This window comes from Patella vulgata, chromosome 1 (assembly GCF_932274485.2).
Source record: "Patella vulgata chromosome 1, xgPatVulg1.2, whole genome shotgun sequence".
Taxonomy (NCBI): domain Eukaryota; kingdom Metazoa; phylum Mollusca; class Gastropoda; family Patellidae; genus Patella; species Patella vulgata.
The window spans coordinates 7,120,419-7,138,975 of record NC_065879.2 but is presented as its reverse complement, the minus strand read 5'-3'; the positions used below and the strand labels follow the sequence as shown (position 1 = coordinate 7,138,975).

The 18,557-nt window shown below is 36.8% G+C and overlaps 1 protein-coding gene across 2 annotated transcripts in view; it reads right to left on the bottom strand.

Moving 5' to 3' along the window:
• LOC126815160 (uncharacterized) overlaps nt 1-18,039 on the bottom strand; it is a 119,244-nt gene extending 101,205 nt beyond the window's left edge. The window contains exon 1 of one of the 2 annotated variants that reach the window (XM_056099293.1): nt 17,742-18,039. In XM_056099293.1, the coding sequence (XP_055955268.1) occupies nt 17,742-17,835 (94 nt within the window). In that variant the 5' untranslated portion in view covers nt 17,836-18,039. The remainder of the gene's footprint in view (nt 1-17,741) is intronic. The other variant, XM_050540720.2, reaches the window with a different exon arrangement.
• Nucleotides 18,040-18,557: the final 518 nt, after the last annotated feature.

Here is an 18,557-nt window from a genome sequence, read left to right as displayed (position 1 = left end):
ACTTCAGCACGAAAATCTCAAAACAAAAATTTTACGGGACGACCCGCAGACGTTCACCGCAGCCGTAGATTTGGCCAGTGCCGAACAAAATATTAGGAAAAGATTTGCGTTAAGATTAGGCGGGCAACACGCACAGGTATATACAAATAGCGCACATGAACCCATGGATGTCGATTATGTAAGAAATCGCACGCGTGGAATATGTTTTCGTCGTGGTCATGTAAGTCGTGAATGTCGACAAAGACGAGGCGTAAACGAGGTTAAGGCGAGTTTTCAGAGAGATTTGACTTGTTGGTTTTGTGGCATAGAAGGACATTTTAAACGTGACTGTAAGGAATGTGCTGACTATCTTAAATCAAATCCAAAATTTAAACGACGAGATACATCAGTTAAGCCTAAAACACTGCGAAAACGGGAAAACTAAGATACTCTTTTCGGGCGGCCTACGGAAGGAGTAGATATCAAAGGCCTTTGTCTGGTGTAAATGTTTCTGGATCTTCTAGTTCGTGTTTGATTAAAATAGAAAAACGAAATTTTCGATCATTAGTTGACACTGGGGCTCAAGTTTCTTTAATTAGTAAACAGGTGTATGATTCTTTAAAATATAAACCAAAACTGGACAAAAGTAAAATCATATTGCAGTCAGTAAATGGTATTGAACTCAAATTGGTAGGTTCTGCACACTTGGAATTTAAAACTAAAGGTAAAAATTTAAGACATGTGTTTCATGTTGTTTCCAATATGAATAGAAATGTAATTTTAGGTCGAGATTTTCTTGTTTCGCATGGCTGTAGGCTTTTCTTTGATTTAGGATGTATGAAAATAGGTAAAATGTATGTTTCCTTGGATAATGACGCAGTGATATCTTCTGTTTTGCGAGTAGCAAACGAGGTAATTTTAAAACCTCAGACACGGTATGTCATTAATGTGAAATTGAAGAAACATAGTTACGATAGTGGGCAAGATTTATTCATGGTTGAACAAGCAAGTAAAGGGTTTGTGAGCAGTGAACCAGGACTTATGGTCAGCAATTCATTGTTCAGCATGAAACGTGCTAAAAGTTTAGGCAGAAGAATCCCAGTTTTTATTGTAAATGGTACGAACAAAACTTTTCGACTAAAAAGCGGGTGTGTTATTGGTCGCGCTGTCGAGGCGATTGACAGTACGATAGCCTCGGTAGATGAGGTTTTACGTGGAACTTCGGGGTGTACTGATGCTAATTTAAATGAAAAATTTGCTAAGATTAATGTGCCAGATACGGAACGCGTTAAGTTATTTAATCTTTTGAGGAAAAATCATGATTTATTTACTGTAAGTGACTCAGAGTTAGGACATACAGATACTGTAAAAATGACTATTGACACGGGTCACCATTTCCCAATCAAACAACGGGCATATCGTACTCCGTTAACGTCTAGACCTATTGTTGATACTGCAATTGATGAGATGTTATGTAATAATATAATAAAAGAGAGTAATAGTCCTTGATCGTTTCCTATTGTCTTAGTAGATAAGAAAGATGGAACAAAAAGATTTTGTGTTGATTTTCGGAAGCTTAATAAAATCACTAAAACTGTTAGTTGGCCCCTTCCATTGATTGAGGACATGTTAGGGAGATTAGATAAGTCGGAATACTTCACAACTCTGGATATGAAATCAGGGTATTGGCAAGTTTTGGTAGATGAAAAAGATAAGGAAAAGACAGCGTTCGTATGCCATAGAGGTTTGTTTGAATTTAATGTAATGCCATTTGGAATTAATAATTGTCCCAGCATTTTCTCGCATTTAATGGCACGCGTTCTTAAAGGACTCGAAGATTTTGCAATAGCATATATTGACGATATACTAATTTATTCTCGTTCGAAGCGAGAACATTATGAACATATTAAACTTGTATTTGATAGGTTGAGACAACATGGATTGAAATTAAAACCCTCTAAATGTAATTTTTTTTCAACAAGAAACTAAATATTTAGGCTTTGTAATCACTCCTAAAGGAATTAAAACAGATCAGGATAAAGTTCGTGCTATTAAGGGTATGGATCAACCTCGTTCGGTAAAAGAAGTTAGGAGTTTTATGGGAATGTGTAGTTATTATAGACGCTTTATTCCGAATTTTTCTAACATTGCGGAACCTCTAATCAAATTAACGAAAAAATATGCAAAATTTAAGTGGTCATCCGAATGTCAAACTGCTTTTGAATTTTTAAAGGAAAGTTTAACGACGGTTCCATTATTGGCTTACGCAGATCCTAATTTACCGTATATACTTTATACTGATGCAAGTGATACATCTATAGGCGAAGCGTTAGTGCAGGTACATGAAGATGAAAACGGAGAAAAAGTCGAACGACCAATTTACCTTTTGTCACACAAGTTGTCAAAGTCACAGGTGAAATGGAGTGTGGTAGAGCGTGAGGCTTATGCAATCCATTACGCGTTACAAAAATTGGATTATTATTTACATAATGCCAAATTTACGATTCGAACTGATCATAAACCTTTGCAATATCTTTTGGAATCGCCAATACAAAATAAGAAAATACAGCTATGGGCATTGGGAATTTCGGAATTTAATTGAACGATCGAATATGTACCAGGAAAACAAAATTCTGTAGCTGATCTTCTCTCTAGAGTTCCGTAAAAACAAGTGGAATATGATAATAACGTTTCCGGTGAAACAATCGGACCACGCGCAAGTGATAATATGTTTGAGATTAGTGCATTCAATTCAAATGAATTTGATCCACATAATTATGCGAAATGTACTGTTCCGGATAAAGATTTGCCGGATAAAATAGATTTGAATGTGGATAATTTTGACATAGAAAAAGAACAAAATGACGATCCGGAAATTGTAACTATTGTTAAACATTTAAAGTCAAATACAGGTGGTAATAAGGCAAAAAATAGATTTCTTCTCATAGACAAAGTATTATATTTTATCTCAACTCCTGATGATGATCCGACACTGAGGTTATACATCCCTCAACACCTTCAAAATACGGTTATAAAACAATATCATGATGATAACGGACATTTAGGCGTAGATAAAACACATGATACCATCAAAAGACATTATTATTTCCCAAACATGTATGTCCGTATCCATAATAACGTAAATGAATGTGTGTTATGTCAATCGAGGTCTTTAACTAAACAGAGACCTCCTATGCAGTTCTATGATATACCACCTTATGCTTTTGCGAAGATAGGATTAGATCTATCGGGGCCGTATCCCACAACTTTGTCCGGGAACAAATATATAATTAGTTTTGTTTGTCATTTTTCTGGTTTTGGAGAGGCATTTCCAATGAAAAGCAAATCTGCCGAGAATGTCGCCCACTTACTGATAGAAGAAATTTTCCCTCGGTATGGTGCGCCGTATAGAATTGGTTACAGACAACGGTAGTGAGAATGTAAATAGAATAATGAAGAATACACTTAAGGAATTAAATATTAAACATGTCCTTACCTCTTTCTACCACCCGGAAAGTAATAGTAGGGTCGAGCGTTTCCACAGAACACTGCATGACGTATTATCCAAGAAGATCGCAGAAAGTTATAACACTTGGGATTTATACTTAAACCAAACTTTGGCTGCTATTCGATTTAATGTCAATGAATCTACAAAATTTTCCCCTTTTCACTTGTTGTATAATCGCGATCCCGTGTTGCCATTGGACAACATTTTAAAACCTCGACGGAAATATTTGGGGACCGATCCTCACGAAATAGCATTGCAAAATCAGCATCAGGCTTTTCTTTTAGTTCACAAGAGGTTAAGGAAAATGCAGCGTAAAAACGCTGAATATGTTAACAAAAAGGCAACCGATACCCTTTTTAAGGTGGGTGACCCAGTGTATTATAAAAATCATCTTCGAAAACATAAATTACAGGAAAGGTGGACCCCATATTATCGGATAATTGAACAAACGTCGCCCGTTTCTTTTATAATCCATAATCAATATTTATCGGGTGGTTATTTCCAATAAAAGTATGGTAATTTTGGTATATATGGAAAGTAGAGATATCCAATCTTACTAGAAAAATACTGGATTCCCCGAAAAACACTCATGGAGCGTATACAGGACAAAAATGTAAGGGTTCCCCTAATCAACAGCCCGACGATTAGGAATTTCTGCACGCGTGATGTCAAAGGTCACACGCGAACATTGAGCTTTATGAAGTGTTAGACGTACAACACTTTCTAAGATAAAAATGACGGAAAAAGACGCGGGGAGTGGATATTCCGAGAATTTAATTAGGATTCGATATCTGTAATAAATAGTAAGCGATTAAAGACAACATCGTCTTATGTATGCAATGAATTCTCCTCTGACTTCCAAGAGAGGGTCGTTCGGATGGTTTATAAAGTCAAATCATAAGTATTAAATGAACGTGGTTATAGTTGTTCGTAAAAAACAGTGATGTTTTAGTTAAATTATAATCATTGTCAAAATAGTCATCAAATTCTAGCTGTTTATTGACCTATGGTCGGTTGACCAAAAATAGGTAATGTTGCCTGTCTTGTTTGTGGGAAATATAGAGTTTTATTCCTTATATGGCGTGGAAATTCACGTCAAGGTTATTGAAGACCTGGGAAAGTAGGGGGTATAAATTAGGGTGTAGAGGAGAGCTAGATTAGAGCTCACCCAGAAATTCTTACCAGTCATTATATATTTGAGAACGAGGAACCTGCAAAGTTATTTCCAGTTTACTAATAAAGCTGTGAAATCATACTGCAATTGATGAGATGTTATGTAATAATATAATAAAAGAGAGTAATAGTCCTTGATCGTTTCCTATTGTCTTAGTAGATAAGAAAGATGGAACAAAAAGATTTTGTGTTGATTTTCGGAAGCTTAATAAAATCACTAAAACTGTTAGTTGGCCCCTTCCATTGATTGAGGACATGTTAGGGAGATTAGATAAGTCGGAATACTTCACAACTCTGGATATGAAATCAGGGTATTGGCAAGTTTTGGTAGATGAAAAAGATAAGGAAAAGACAGCGTTCGTATGCCATAGAGGTTTGTTTGAATTTAATGTAATGCCATTTGGAATTAATAATTGTCCCAGCATTTTCTCGCATTTAATGGCACGCGTTCTTAAAGGACTCGAAGATTTTGCAATAGCATATATTGACGATATACTAATTTATTCTCGTTCGAAGCGAGAACATTATGAACATATTAAACTTGTATTTGATAGGTTGAGACAACATGGATTGAAATTAAAACCCTCTAAATGTAATTTTTTTTCAACAAGAAACTAAATATTTAGGCTTTGTAATCACTCCTAAAGGAATTAAAACAGATCAGGATAAAGTTCGTGCTATTAAGGGTATGGATCAACCTCGTTCGGTAAAAGAAGTTAGGAGTTTTATGGGAATGTGTAGTTATTATAGACGCTTTATTCCGAATTTTTCTAACATTGCGGAACCTCTAATCAAATTAACGAAAAAATATGCAAAATTTAAGTGGTCATCCGAATGTCAAACTGCTTTTGAATTTTTAAAGGAAAGTTTAACGACGGTTCCATTATTGGCTTACGCAGATCCTAATTTACCGTATATACTTTATACTGATGCAAGTGATACATCTATAGGCGAAGCGTTAGTGCAGGTACATGAAGATGAAAACGGAGAAAAAGTCGAACGACCAATTTACCTTTTGTCACACAAGTTGTCAAAGTCACAGGTGAAATGGAGTGTGGTAGAGCGTGAGGCTTATGCAATCCATTACGCGTTACAAAAATTGGATTATTATTTACATAATGCCAAATTCACGATTCGAACTGATCATAAACCTTTGCAATATCTTTTGGAATCGCCAATACAAAATAAGAAAATACAGCTATGGGCATTGGGAATTTCGGAATTTAATTGAACGATCGAATATGTACCAGGAAAACAAAATTCTGTAGCTGATCTTCTCTCTAGAGTTCCGTAAAAACAAGTGGAATATGATAATAACGTTTCCGGTGAAACAATCGGACCACGCGCAAGTGATAATATGTTTGAGATTAGTGCATTCAATTCAAATGAATTTGATCCACATAATTATGCGAAATGTACTGTTCCGGATAAAGATTTGCCGGATAAAATAGATTTGAATGTGGATAATTTTGACATAGAAAAAGAACAAAATGACGATCCGGAAATTGTAACTATTGTTAAACATTTAAAGTCAAATACAGGTGGTAATAAGGCAAAAAATAGATTTCTTCTCATAGACAAAGTATTATATTTTATCTCAACTCCTGATGATGATCCGACACTGAGGTTATACATCCCTCAACACCTTCAAAATACGGTTATAAAACAATATCATGATGATAACGGACATTTAGGCGTAGATAAAACACATGATACCATCAAAAGACATTATTATTTCCCAAACATGTATGTCCGTATCCATAATAACGTAAATGAATGTGTGTTATGTCAATCGAGGTCTTTAACTAAACAGAGACCTCCTATGCAGTTCTATGATATACCACCTTATGCTTTTGCGAAGATAGGATTAGATCTATCGGGGCCGTATCCCACAACTTTGTCCGGGAACAAATATATAATTAGTTTTGTTTGTCATTTTTCTGGTTTTGGAGAGGCATTTCCAATGAAAAGCAAATCTGCCGAGAATGTCGCCCACTTACTGATAGAAGAAATTTTCCCTCGGTATGGTGCGCCGTTATAATTGGTTACAGACAACGGTAGTGAGAATGTAAATAGAATAATGAAGAATACACTTAAGGAATTAAATATTAAACATGTCCTTACCTCTTTCTACCACCCGGAAAGTAATAGTAGGGTCGAGCGTTTCCACAGAACACTGCATGACGTATTATCCAAGAAGATCGCAGAAAGTTATAACACTTGGGATTTATACTTAAACCAAACTTTGGCTGCTATTCGATTTAATGTCAATGAATCTACAAAATTTTCCCCTTTTCACTTGTTGTATAATCGCGATCCCGTGTTGCCATTGGACAACATTTTAAAACCTCGACGGAAATATTTGGGGACCGATCCTCACGAAATAGCATTGCAAAATCAGCATCAGGCTTTTCTTTTAGTTCACAAGAGGTTAAGGAAAATGCAGCGTAAAAACGCTGAATATGTTAACAAAAAGGCAACCGATACCCTTTTTAAGGTGGGTGACCCAGTGTATTATAAAAATCATCTTCGAAAACATAAATTACAGGAAAGGTGGACCCCATATTATCGGATAATTGAACAAACGTCGCCCGTTTCTTTTATAATCCATAATCAATTAACAGGCCGAACTACAAAGTCGAATGCACAAGATCTGCGTTTAGCAAAACTTGATAATTGGCAAATTCCGGAGAAACAATCCGATAAGGACAAGTTACTGCGAAAAGCACAATATGTAGAAAATCCATCGAGCTCCGATTCTAGCTCAGAAAACGAAACCAGTGTGCCCGATGAGGATGTACCATTGGCACAACTGGCTACTAGATTTAGGAGGGAAAGATCGGATAGCGCGTCGGACGAGGAAGATGTTCCGTTAATGGAATTATCCAAGCGTCTGAAGGCTCGTGATGATCAAGATACTGAAAATGTAAAGGACACGAATAGTTTACCATCAAGTAGAAGTGATACCTCTGATGATGAACGCGACATGCATGTCGATGTCCTTGAATGCGATATAAAAAGCGATGGTAAATTAAAATCTGAAAAATCGCCCAACAAAAAGACAAAACAGTTGTTAAAACTTATTGCCAGTATGCTATAGTACTTGATTTTCTAATGTTAATGACTAATTAACCGAGGCGATTTTAGTTAATAATGCCATAAAACAGTTGTGTTACTTCGCGGGCTTACCAGACGCACGATTTCCCCTGATTAAAGTGTTTCTTCGATGTGTAGACTGTATTTTCTTTTCATAAAACTATTAAATCGTTCAATAAAGCTTTAGATACTCTTTGGGAGCCTCTACACATTGCCCTTAGTAACTATACGCTTACTAAATTGCCACCAAAATTAGAACATTTAAGGGAAATTTCTATGGAAAGTTTAATTTATGAGTTACATAATTTGAGTCAGTTAGAGAAAGACAAGACCTGGCCATTTTGGTATTATATATTTATAATTATTGGTTCAACACTGGTAATTCTTATTGGCTTTATATGTTGCTATAAACGCAACTCAAAATTTAAAAATTTCTTAAGTCATTGTTTTGGAATGAAATATTGTGGAAATCGTCCTGAGATCAGTGCAAAAGATGAAATGGTTCTATCAAGAAGGGACGAGTTAACAACTAATGGAGATGAATTAGAGACCATAGAAACACACTCTGGTATTCTCCAATCAACGCTCCAATCAAGCAAAGCTGTTCCTGTCGCTACTGGTAATAGAATTCCAAAGGAAAGGAAATTAAAGGAAAAGTTATCACACGACTTTGTTGTACCTGAATTAAGGGAGATGTTCCGTGTGACTTCATAAGAAGTGTTGTGTTAACAACAGTCACCCACTGAATGTGTGTATGTGTATTGTATACAACTATTGTGTTATGGGTGAATAACCCACTAATCAGTGACTGTTAGTGCGCCTATGTCGACAAAGTTTATATACTATTTTGCTTATATATTATATACTCATTATGCTTATATCTATATAGACATATCTATTCAAAATGTTATCGGTGTCCAGTTCCAGTTATTTTTAGTACACACGCGTAAGTCTACATGTTGAACGGTAGCTGTGTTGACTGTCAAACTGTCATTAACAATTGAACATGATGTAACCTTTCACCTTTTTTGTGGTAACCAGAAGTCAAATATGTGACCCTACACGCGTAAATTGAGTTTATATTATCAAAAAAACTATGGAGAGTAAACGCATTAGGTCACAAGCTGTTGAATGACATGTGCTATAACAGAACTTTTATTTCATCATCATATCTATCTGAAAAAGAACGATTGTTAGTTTCTGGATTGTGAATAGGATTGAACGAACGTTTAACAACTTGTTTTTTGTTTGTGTTTTACCATAGGATTGTGAATCGTTATCGAGATTGACAGAAGGACACTTCAAGAATCAAAAACTTTTTTTTTTTTTTTTTTTTTTGACTTAAAGTTTTTTTTATATAGTCAAATTAAAGTGAACTTAGGACTTTGTAAGATAGTGCGGAATTTTTATCATATGGAAATATTTTATGCATGCCATTTTTATTATATGTATGTAATTTTATTTCTTTTTGCAAGGTTTCCTCGTTCTACAGTTTTCATTCACTCCCCTAACACATATATTTTTTTTGCCATGCTGTTACTATGTACCATCATTTCTTAGCGATGGGAGGTATGTAGCACTATGGCCCTTGAGACAATTTTGGCTCTTTATAAAATTGTCTCTTCAATTTGGTCTATAAAGTCAAATCATAAGTACTAAATGAACGTGGTTATAGTTGTTCGTAAAAAACAGTGATGTTTTAGTTAAATTATAATAATTGTCAAAATAGTCATCAAATTCTAGCTGTTTATTGACCTATGGTCGGTTGACCAAAAATAGGTAATGTTGCCTGTCTTGTTTGTGGGAAATATAGAGTTTTATTCCTTATATGGCGTGGAAATTCACGTCAAGGTTATTTAAGACCTGGGAAAGTAGGGGGTATAAATTAGGATGTAGAGGAGAGCTAGATTAGAGCTCACCCAGAAATTCTTACCAGTCATTATATATTTGAGAACGAGGAACCTGCAAAGTTATTTCCAGTTTACTAATAAAGCTGTGAAATCATTGTTGCTGTAGTATTATTTACGATCACAAGGAACACAACAAATACAGAAGTCCGGTAGTACTACAGGATTTGAAGCAAAGTTATGACAAATTAATTAGTTTGAATATGTTTTTAGTCCATATATACCATTAAATTACCCAGTTTGTACGCGGGAACCCATCTTTAAACCAAATATTGTTATCTATATCGATTAGCCAAGGACACACTGACCAAATACAGGAAGCTGGCCATAAAGGAGACTGTGTTCCTTGTATTATTATAACATTTACTTCAGCTTTTAATATACTATGTATTGATAGATAAAGGGCCAACATAGATTCTCATAACGGAAGATATAAGCGACCTCAGTAGGGGACTTCCCATTTTAACAAATGTTTTATAATGAGGATGTTAAAAATACATTATGGGAGATTAGATAAAAAGCTGACAGTTCTCACTATAACAGTTAAAAACTATATAACGTAAAGGGAATTTGATGAAAACTTCAGTCCAATTGCTTCATTCTAAGCTTTAGCTTTTAAATTTTCGGCCTAGACTCGATCATCATTACTAAAGTCGGTACGATAACAAACATAGTCTCGATTATCCAGTTAATGATTAAATCACGAATGAAAGTTGAGCAGCAAATTGGATCCTATTCCAATAAATATCGCAGACTAGCAATCAAATCGAGAGTTGATTATGGTCTGGATAGGTTAATTAATGTCTAATTAATAATTTAGATAACATTTCAGGCCTAAAGAAAGACCCGGCCCTGGTTTCACAAAGCAGTCTCCGACTTAAATTAAGAATTTACTCAACTTTCAATTACTGTTTATGAGAAATATCTTTGATCCAGAAACACAACACTTTGCACATAGTTTCTTATTAACATATTTGATACATTAAAACAACAAAAGTATTATAAAGGACTTTATTTTATGATCAGTAGTGGAATACCGCGTTTTATCAGTAAAATAAAAGTGTTATTCCACTGGCTAGAAGCGGACAAAGTAGTCCATGTTGCTTTTACCTAAAATGATTGTAAAATCATAAAATAAATAGAACATTTGTCGTTTTGTCGTGAATAACATATTTTATTTCATCTCTAAGCAAGAAAACGTTTATATTTTCACTCGTGAAAATATAAGTTTTCTTGCTTCTCGATGAAATAAAATATGTTATTCACGACAAAACGACAAATATCCTCTATATATTTTAGTTAAAAATAAAACATACAATTTTGAGTAAATTCTTAACTTGAGCCTGAGAATGCTTTGTGAACTCAGGGCCAGAAATAGGCAGATTTAGCTCTTGCATAATGTATGTTTAAATTGCATAGTATATATATAGACGCATATACCATTATTTATCTTCGATTGTCAAGTATTTTAAACTATTATAGCTCTTTATCTAAATCTTGCATATTGCATCTGTAATCAATTAATATTCTCTGTATTGGTTGGGGGGGGGGGGGGGTTGGATCGCTGAATGGTTAGCGTGCGCGCGCCGTATCATAAAGTCTGTCATTGAGTCGACTGGTGTGGTTTCGAATCCCCGGTTGTACGTGACAAGGAGTAGGGTCGCCTGTCCAACCACGTGGGTTTTCTCCGGGTCCTCCGGTTTCCTCCCACTGTTAAAGACCCCTACGCGCAAGCGAATTATTGAAATAAAATTAAACCATATGTTAGTCCCGAAATGACCTAGTTTGTGTCTAGTGGACGTTAAACCCCATTTCTCTCTCTCTCTCTCTCTCATAACGGATGATATAAGCGACCTCAGTAGGGGAATTCCCTCTTCAACTAATATATATGAGGATGTTAAACTGCCTATATACGCGCCCCACATACCACTATATCCCGGTCTTTAACTCCTTGGTTAATCGATATAGGATCGCCTTTAAAGTGATGTTTAATTTTATTCCTTATAAACTACAATATTGTAAATGTTGAACCCCTTTAAAGAATATCAGTTTAAAAATTAAATAATTCAAGTCAGTACTTACAAAGAGAGAGAGAGAGAGAGAGGGGGGGGGGGGTAACATTCACTCGACACAAACTAGGTCATTTCGGGACTAACACATGGTTCGATTTTATTTCAATAATTCGCTTGCGCGTAGGGGTCTTTAGCAGTGATAGGAAACCGGGGGACCCGGAGAAAACCCACGAGATTGGACAGGCGACCCTACTCCTTGTCACGTACAACCGTAAAATTGAAACCTCGCCAGTTGAGTCAATGACAGACTTTATGATACAGCTCGCACAAGCTAACCATTAAAAGCCTGATTAAATAAATGTGTTTTAAGTTGTTTTTTAAAAGAATATAGAGATGTACAACATCTTAAACTAAATGGTAGACTATTCCATAAAACACTTGCTTGATAACTATGATAAAAACAAGCAATCAGTAGCGTCAAGTATATTTTTCGTTAAAATCGTTTGATGGGTCTCTTTGTAGTAAGACTGAATCCAAACCAGGAGAATATCTACCGCCTGACATTTTGGTTTTGTTTCATAATTAAAAGTCAGGTAAACAGTTTGGGTGCCTTTTAGCCCGGATTAAGTCGTGAAAAGTTGATAATGTCGAAAAACCTAAATAATGACGTTCAACGGAAGATGTGAGCGACCTTATTAGGGGATTCCCCGACTATATTCCAAAACGCAAATGACGTTCAGCGGCTCCATATTTATGTTCGGATAGATAATTATAAAGTGTTAAAGGGTTCTTATAACGGAAGATATAAGCGACCTTATTAGGGGATTCCCCTACTATATTTCAACTAATGTAAATGCGGATGTGAAAATGTCTATTATATATACAAGTAATTACTTTAAGTCCATTCAGTTAAATCGTTATATCCCGGTCGCTGTCGCCTAAATGATCTTGTGATATCCATGTTTTTTGTATTGATAACGGAAGACGGAAGACGTACGAGATATCAGTAGGGGATTTCCCTATAATCAATATACAGCTATGGATATATAACAATGCCCAGTAGGTATATACACTCGTCCACCGTGGCCTAATTGATCTATATAGCAATATCCGTGTGCTATGTAATGATAACGGAAGACGTACGAAATATCAGTGGGGAATTTCACTATAATTAACAATCAATTATGTAAAAATACCCAGAAAGTATTAATTTCATGTATATAATATTTAAACTGTTTATAGCCACATTAGGTAAGAGCTAAATCAGCAATTTTAAGGTTTTGTTGGGTTTTTTTTTCAAATGTTGTATAATCTATTATTTAGACATTTATTTATATGTCAAGCCTGTAATCAACTCTTTAAACCATCATTTGAATTAGTACACCCGCGAGATGTAAAAGTGTAACAACAAACTGGATAATCGAGTCTTAGTCTTCAATGTCAAGTACCGCTGTAATGAACAATCTATGCTGGATCTTATCAAGCCTTTTTTGAAACGTGCGTAACATCGCTTTAGATCTTAAGTCAAAGTAATTTGAATGAAACTTAATTTTCGATATTTTCATCTTTCGTTATCTACACTCAGCCAAATTAAAAACTTAACACTGATGAATTTCAACAAATTTTTTTTCTGGTAAGTGTTTCTAACGATAGTAAGTAGTAAGAAGCCTTTAATTTCATAAAATTGTAAAGTCACGTGGATCACGTGACTTTTGAGCATATAAAGATGAAAAACCTGAAAACACGCGCAAACACAAACTCGTGAGGTCAATCGATGCAAGTTTAAACTGAACACGCACACGTAACTTGAACTGGAAAAACAAATTAAAATTGTTATTTTCATCTTTGTTAGAAAATGCCGCGCCTTTCAAATGTAGAACGTCTACGTGCTATAAGTAGGCTCTATGCTGGTCAGTCTGTGGTCACTGTTGCAAGAGCCTTTAATTGTTCACGCCAGACAATAATTAATCTTAGAATGAGAGTGCTTCAAACTGGAACTATTGCCGACCGCCCAAGGGCGGGAGCGCCACGTGTGACGTCACTCCAGGAAGATCAAGCAATACGATTACGTCATCTTAGAAACAGATTTGTCACTGCAACCTCCACAAGTAGAGAGATGTTTGGTGGAAGGGTAACTGCACAAACTGTTCGAAATCGCTTGCAGGCTGCTGGTCTTCGAGCTCGGAGGCCCTATAATGGACCAATATTGACACCTCTTCGTCGCCGTAACCGACTTGTGTGGGCCACAAGACACATAAGATTTACTCAAAGACAGTGGAATTCGGTTGTCTTTAGTGACGAATCTCGATTCACTTTGAGATTTGCCGATGGCAGGGCTCGAGTGTACCGCAGACGAGGTGAACGTTACGCTCAAGTATGCGTCAGAGAAGTTGACCGATTTCGTGGCGGCAGCGTCATGGTTTGGGGTTCTTTTTGTGCACATGGACGTTCTCCTCTTGTTGTTGTCCAAGGGAACTTAAATACTGTCCAGTACAGGGATCAGATTTTGCAACCTGTTCTTCTTCCGTTTATGCAGAGACATGGGCCTGGACTAACGTTTCAACAAGACAATGCTCGACCCCATACAGCACTTGCTACCCAGAATTTTGTAAGAAATGCCGGTGTCCAAGTCCTGGATTATCCGTCGCTTAGCCCCGACCTTAATCCTATTGAACACATCTGGGACGAACTGGGTCGACGTGTTCGTCAGCAAGTGAATCCACCACTGACGTTGCAGGACCTTCAACATGCTCTTGCTGAGCAGTGGCGACGTCTCCCTCGGGTAGTGTTTACTAATGTTCTGAGATCCATGAGAAGACGTTGTGTGGCAGTACGAGACGCTAGAGGAGGCCACAACCGTTACTAAACACTTTATTCAGATTGATCTCCAAGTCTGTGAATTTCATTTTGGGGGGTACTGTGACATCACGAACGTTATCAATGTCAAGGACTTTCGGCGAGACGTATTCTTGCTTTCTGTTGATGTCAAGGTCATCTGTGCACAACATAACACTAAAATAGTTGCCTTAAACCAAATATTAAAAATCTAGTCCCAAAAATCCCGAGTGTCAAGTTTTTAATTTGGCTGAGTATATTTTTGAACAAACGGGCAGCTCTTTATCTGTGTGTGTGTGTGTGTGTGTGTGGAGGGGGCGGGGGTCTAGTGGTTTCAAATCACAGGGTCTGGCATTGTGCCAAACAACACTACTTGACTGAATGACAGGCCTTATGTCCCAACCATTCGGCTAAACAACCCCCTTTACATTCCGAATTAAAACAAGAAAAACCATTCGCAGTGAGTTGCCCAGGACATTTAGAATGCAAGATATTTCTATTTCGGGCACCTATTATTACAACAAAATCTAATTTCGGGTTACTATAATATTGTCAACATCTAACAATACTGCCTGGTTTTAATTCTCTATTCTAAACCCTGGAAATACTTATTAGAGCCGGAGGGCCTGGCTAGGACGGCTGTCTAGTCTTTTGGATGGGACGAAAAACCGAGGTCCCGTGTATACCTTGGCGAGCATGTAAAAGATCCCTTGACAGTTGGAATTCGATATAAGAGTAGGACGTAGTGCCGCTGTCCGAGCAAAATTTCCCTCATAGCACACTGTATGGCGTATGCCCGTCTTCATTATCCCAGTTGGTGCGCAACAGTAGGACGTTAAACGACCATTTCATTTCCTTAATAGAGCCACGTGAGTATTCAGCTGGGCTCATATTATTGTGCCATAAAATATCTTGCGTCAATGACAATTTTTTAAGAAAAAATTTGACACGAGTACCTTATTGACATAATGTAGGTGACATCCTTAAACTGCTAAACAAAAGGCGACGTTTCGTAGAAAAATACAACTGAGTCAGGCGTTATTTTCCCTATATTTTCCCACTGTAACTGTACATATTTATTTAAGATTTATAAATACGTAATTTACCTTTAGTTCATCGAAAGAAATGAAATAGGGTTTAACGTCCTACTGTTCTGATCCGAACTACTGAGCTAATGAAGACGGACATACGCCATACAGTGTGCTATGAGGGAAATTTTGCCCGGACAGAGGCACTACGGCCTACTCTTAAATCGAATTCCAACTGCCAAGGGATCTTTTACGTGCACGCCAATGTGTACAGGGACCTCGGTTTATCGTCCTATCCGAACGACTATGCGTTGTGTCTTGCCAGACCTCTGTCCTGTACCACTGACAAGGGCGAAGCACGCCAGAAAATCCCGATGAACTTTCTCGGCCAATGTAGGGATCGAACACTCGACTCCCAGGTTAGCGAACCAACGCCCTACTCCCTCTGACACAGGGACGCCATAAAGTGTGCTGTGAAGGAAATTTTTTCCCGGACAGAGGCACTACGGCCTACTCTTACATCGAATTCCAACTGCCAAGGGATCTTTTACGTGCTCGGCAATGTGTACACAGGACCTCGGGCTTTCGTCCTATCCGAACGACTATGCGTTGTGCCTTGCCAAGCGTTGTATAAATGAAACATGTTATTCTGATTAAAACAGCTAAAGTCGGTACGATAAAAAACATAGTCTCGATTATCCATTTGTGGATTTAATCATCAATGAGCGTTGAACAGCAGAGAGGTTTCAAATCCAGTGAAAATCCAACATATAAGATGGTATCGAGAGTTGATTAATTAGTTTACAAAACATTTCAAGCCTTAAGAAAGAACTGCAATAGGCAGATTTAGCTCTGGCATAATGTATGTTTAATAAGACAAAAAAAAGTTATCAAAATCATATATATGAAAAAGAAAGCGGGTTAAACGCGTCTTAAATTTCTCGAAGTAACCATTGTGTTTTCGACTGAAATCGTCGATAAAAAAATCAAAATGTCGGTCAAACAGCTTCGTGTCTGTTATCAAGCAGAACTAATTGTAGGCAAGACAGCGTAAGTTTCGTATGGCTCGAGACGAAACTGTAACTTTAAATTGAACAAATTTTAAAAATATGATATTGATATTAAATATTTATTACAAAAAGAATGAAGGAAAAAAAAGAAGAAAATCGTGACTTTATATTTCCCCGTTCCGTTTATTTACCATTTTATGTTGAACGACATTTGAAATATGTTTCACCTGATTTCGGATCTCATTAGATTGCAAACGTATTAACCCAAATTATACCAAGCTTGATGTCTATTGAACTTGCAAAACAATAATGTCACTTCCTCCCAGTTTTAATGTGGAAAATAAAAGACGCATTATGCAAGAGCTAAAACGTTTTATTGCAGGTGTTTTGCAAGCGTCAAGTGTTATATAAATTATTATTAAAACATTTATTAAAATGACAAGCCAATTATAAACACTCTTGGTTATCGGATGGCCCCGATTTTAAGTAGATTAGAACAACACGGCCATTAGTCTCGATTGTCAAGTACCAATGCTACGATAGTAACCAATTTACGCTACTTTTTGTCAAAACTTCAAACACTTATAAGTTCGCACTGAATAAAGTAATTTTTAAACTATGATAGCTAATTCATACATAATGCAAATTTAACTATCTTAAGGTCGCTAAATATCGCCAATGTGTACACGAGACCTCGGTTTTTCGTCCCATCCGTCTTGCACCACTGACAAGGGGGAACCACGCCTGAAAATCTGGATGAACTTTCTCGTCCAATGCATGGATTGAACACGCGAACCAACGTCCTACCCACTTAGCCACCGTGGCTCCCGAGCGATATTGAAGAACGCGAGTTAGTACTTACCGGGGGTGGGGGGATTGGATGGCCGAATGGTTAGCGCGTGTGCGCTGTATCATAAGGTCTGTCATTGAGTCAACTTGCGTGATTTCGTTTCCCCGATTGTACGTGACAAGGAGTAGGGTCGCCTGTCCAACCTCGTGGGTTTTCTCCGGGTCCACCGGTTTGCTCCCACTGCTAAAGACCCCTACGCGCAAGCGAATTATTGAAATAAAATTGAGCCATATGTTAGTCCCGAAATGACATAGTTTGTGTCGAGTAGACATTAAACCCCATTTCTCTCTCTGTCTCTCTCTCTCTCTCTCTCTCTCTCCCTGTCTCTCTCTCTCGTACTTACCTTTATCTTGTGGAAATCTATTCCCATAAACCTCATAGAACTTATCATTTACAATAACAACCAGAACCACAATCTCTATAGATATTCCCCACATGTTTTTCTTTTTAAAAAATCACTTCAAACTACGATATATTTAAACTCTTCTTCTTAAGAACAAATAAAATAAAATCCCGAAATTTAGACACGATCGTTGACGGCTTGGAATAAATTTAATATATGATATTATGGCACTATATAACGTTAGAAGAGTGGTTATTTAAAGGACACTCGCTCAATTCTCAACCTGTTAATGCGTGGAATATTCCATTACGAGTTTTATATAAACCAAGGTTGCATTAAAGCTGTGTGCAAGTAGTATAACACTTTGGTCCTTGAGACAAATTTGGTTCTTTGCAAAATTGTTTCTTCACTCTGTCTATCGAGTCAAATACACACGTACTTAATGAACGTGAATATATAGTTATACATAAAACAACCCAGTGATATTTTGGTAAAACGATAACCATTGTCAAGATATTCATCAAATTCTATCTGTTAATTGACCTATGGTTGGTAGACCAAATAAGGTAATGTCTCCTCCTTTATTCGTGTGAAATAAAGAGAGCTCATTCAGAAATTCCTAGCAGCCATTATTATTGAGAACGATGAACCTTGCAAAGCCATTACAGCTTAGCAATAAAGTTGTAAAACCATTGATGCTGTAGTCTTGTTACGATCACGAAGAAACAAACACAACCGAAATGAAATGAAATGAAATGAAATGGGGTTTAACGTCCTACTGTTCTGCTCCTATACTGGGCTAATGAAGACGGGCAT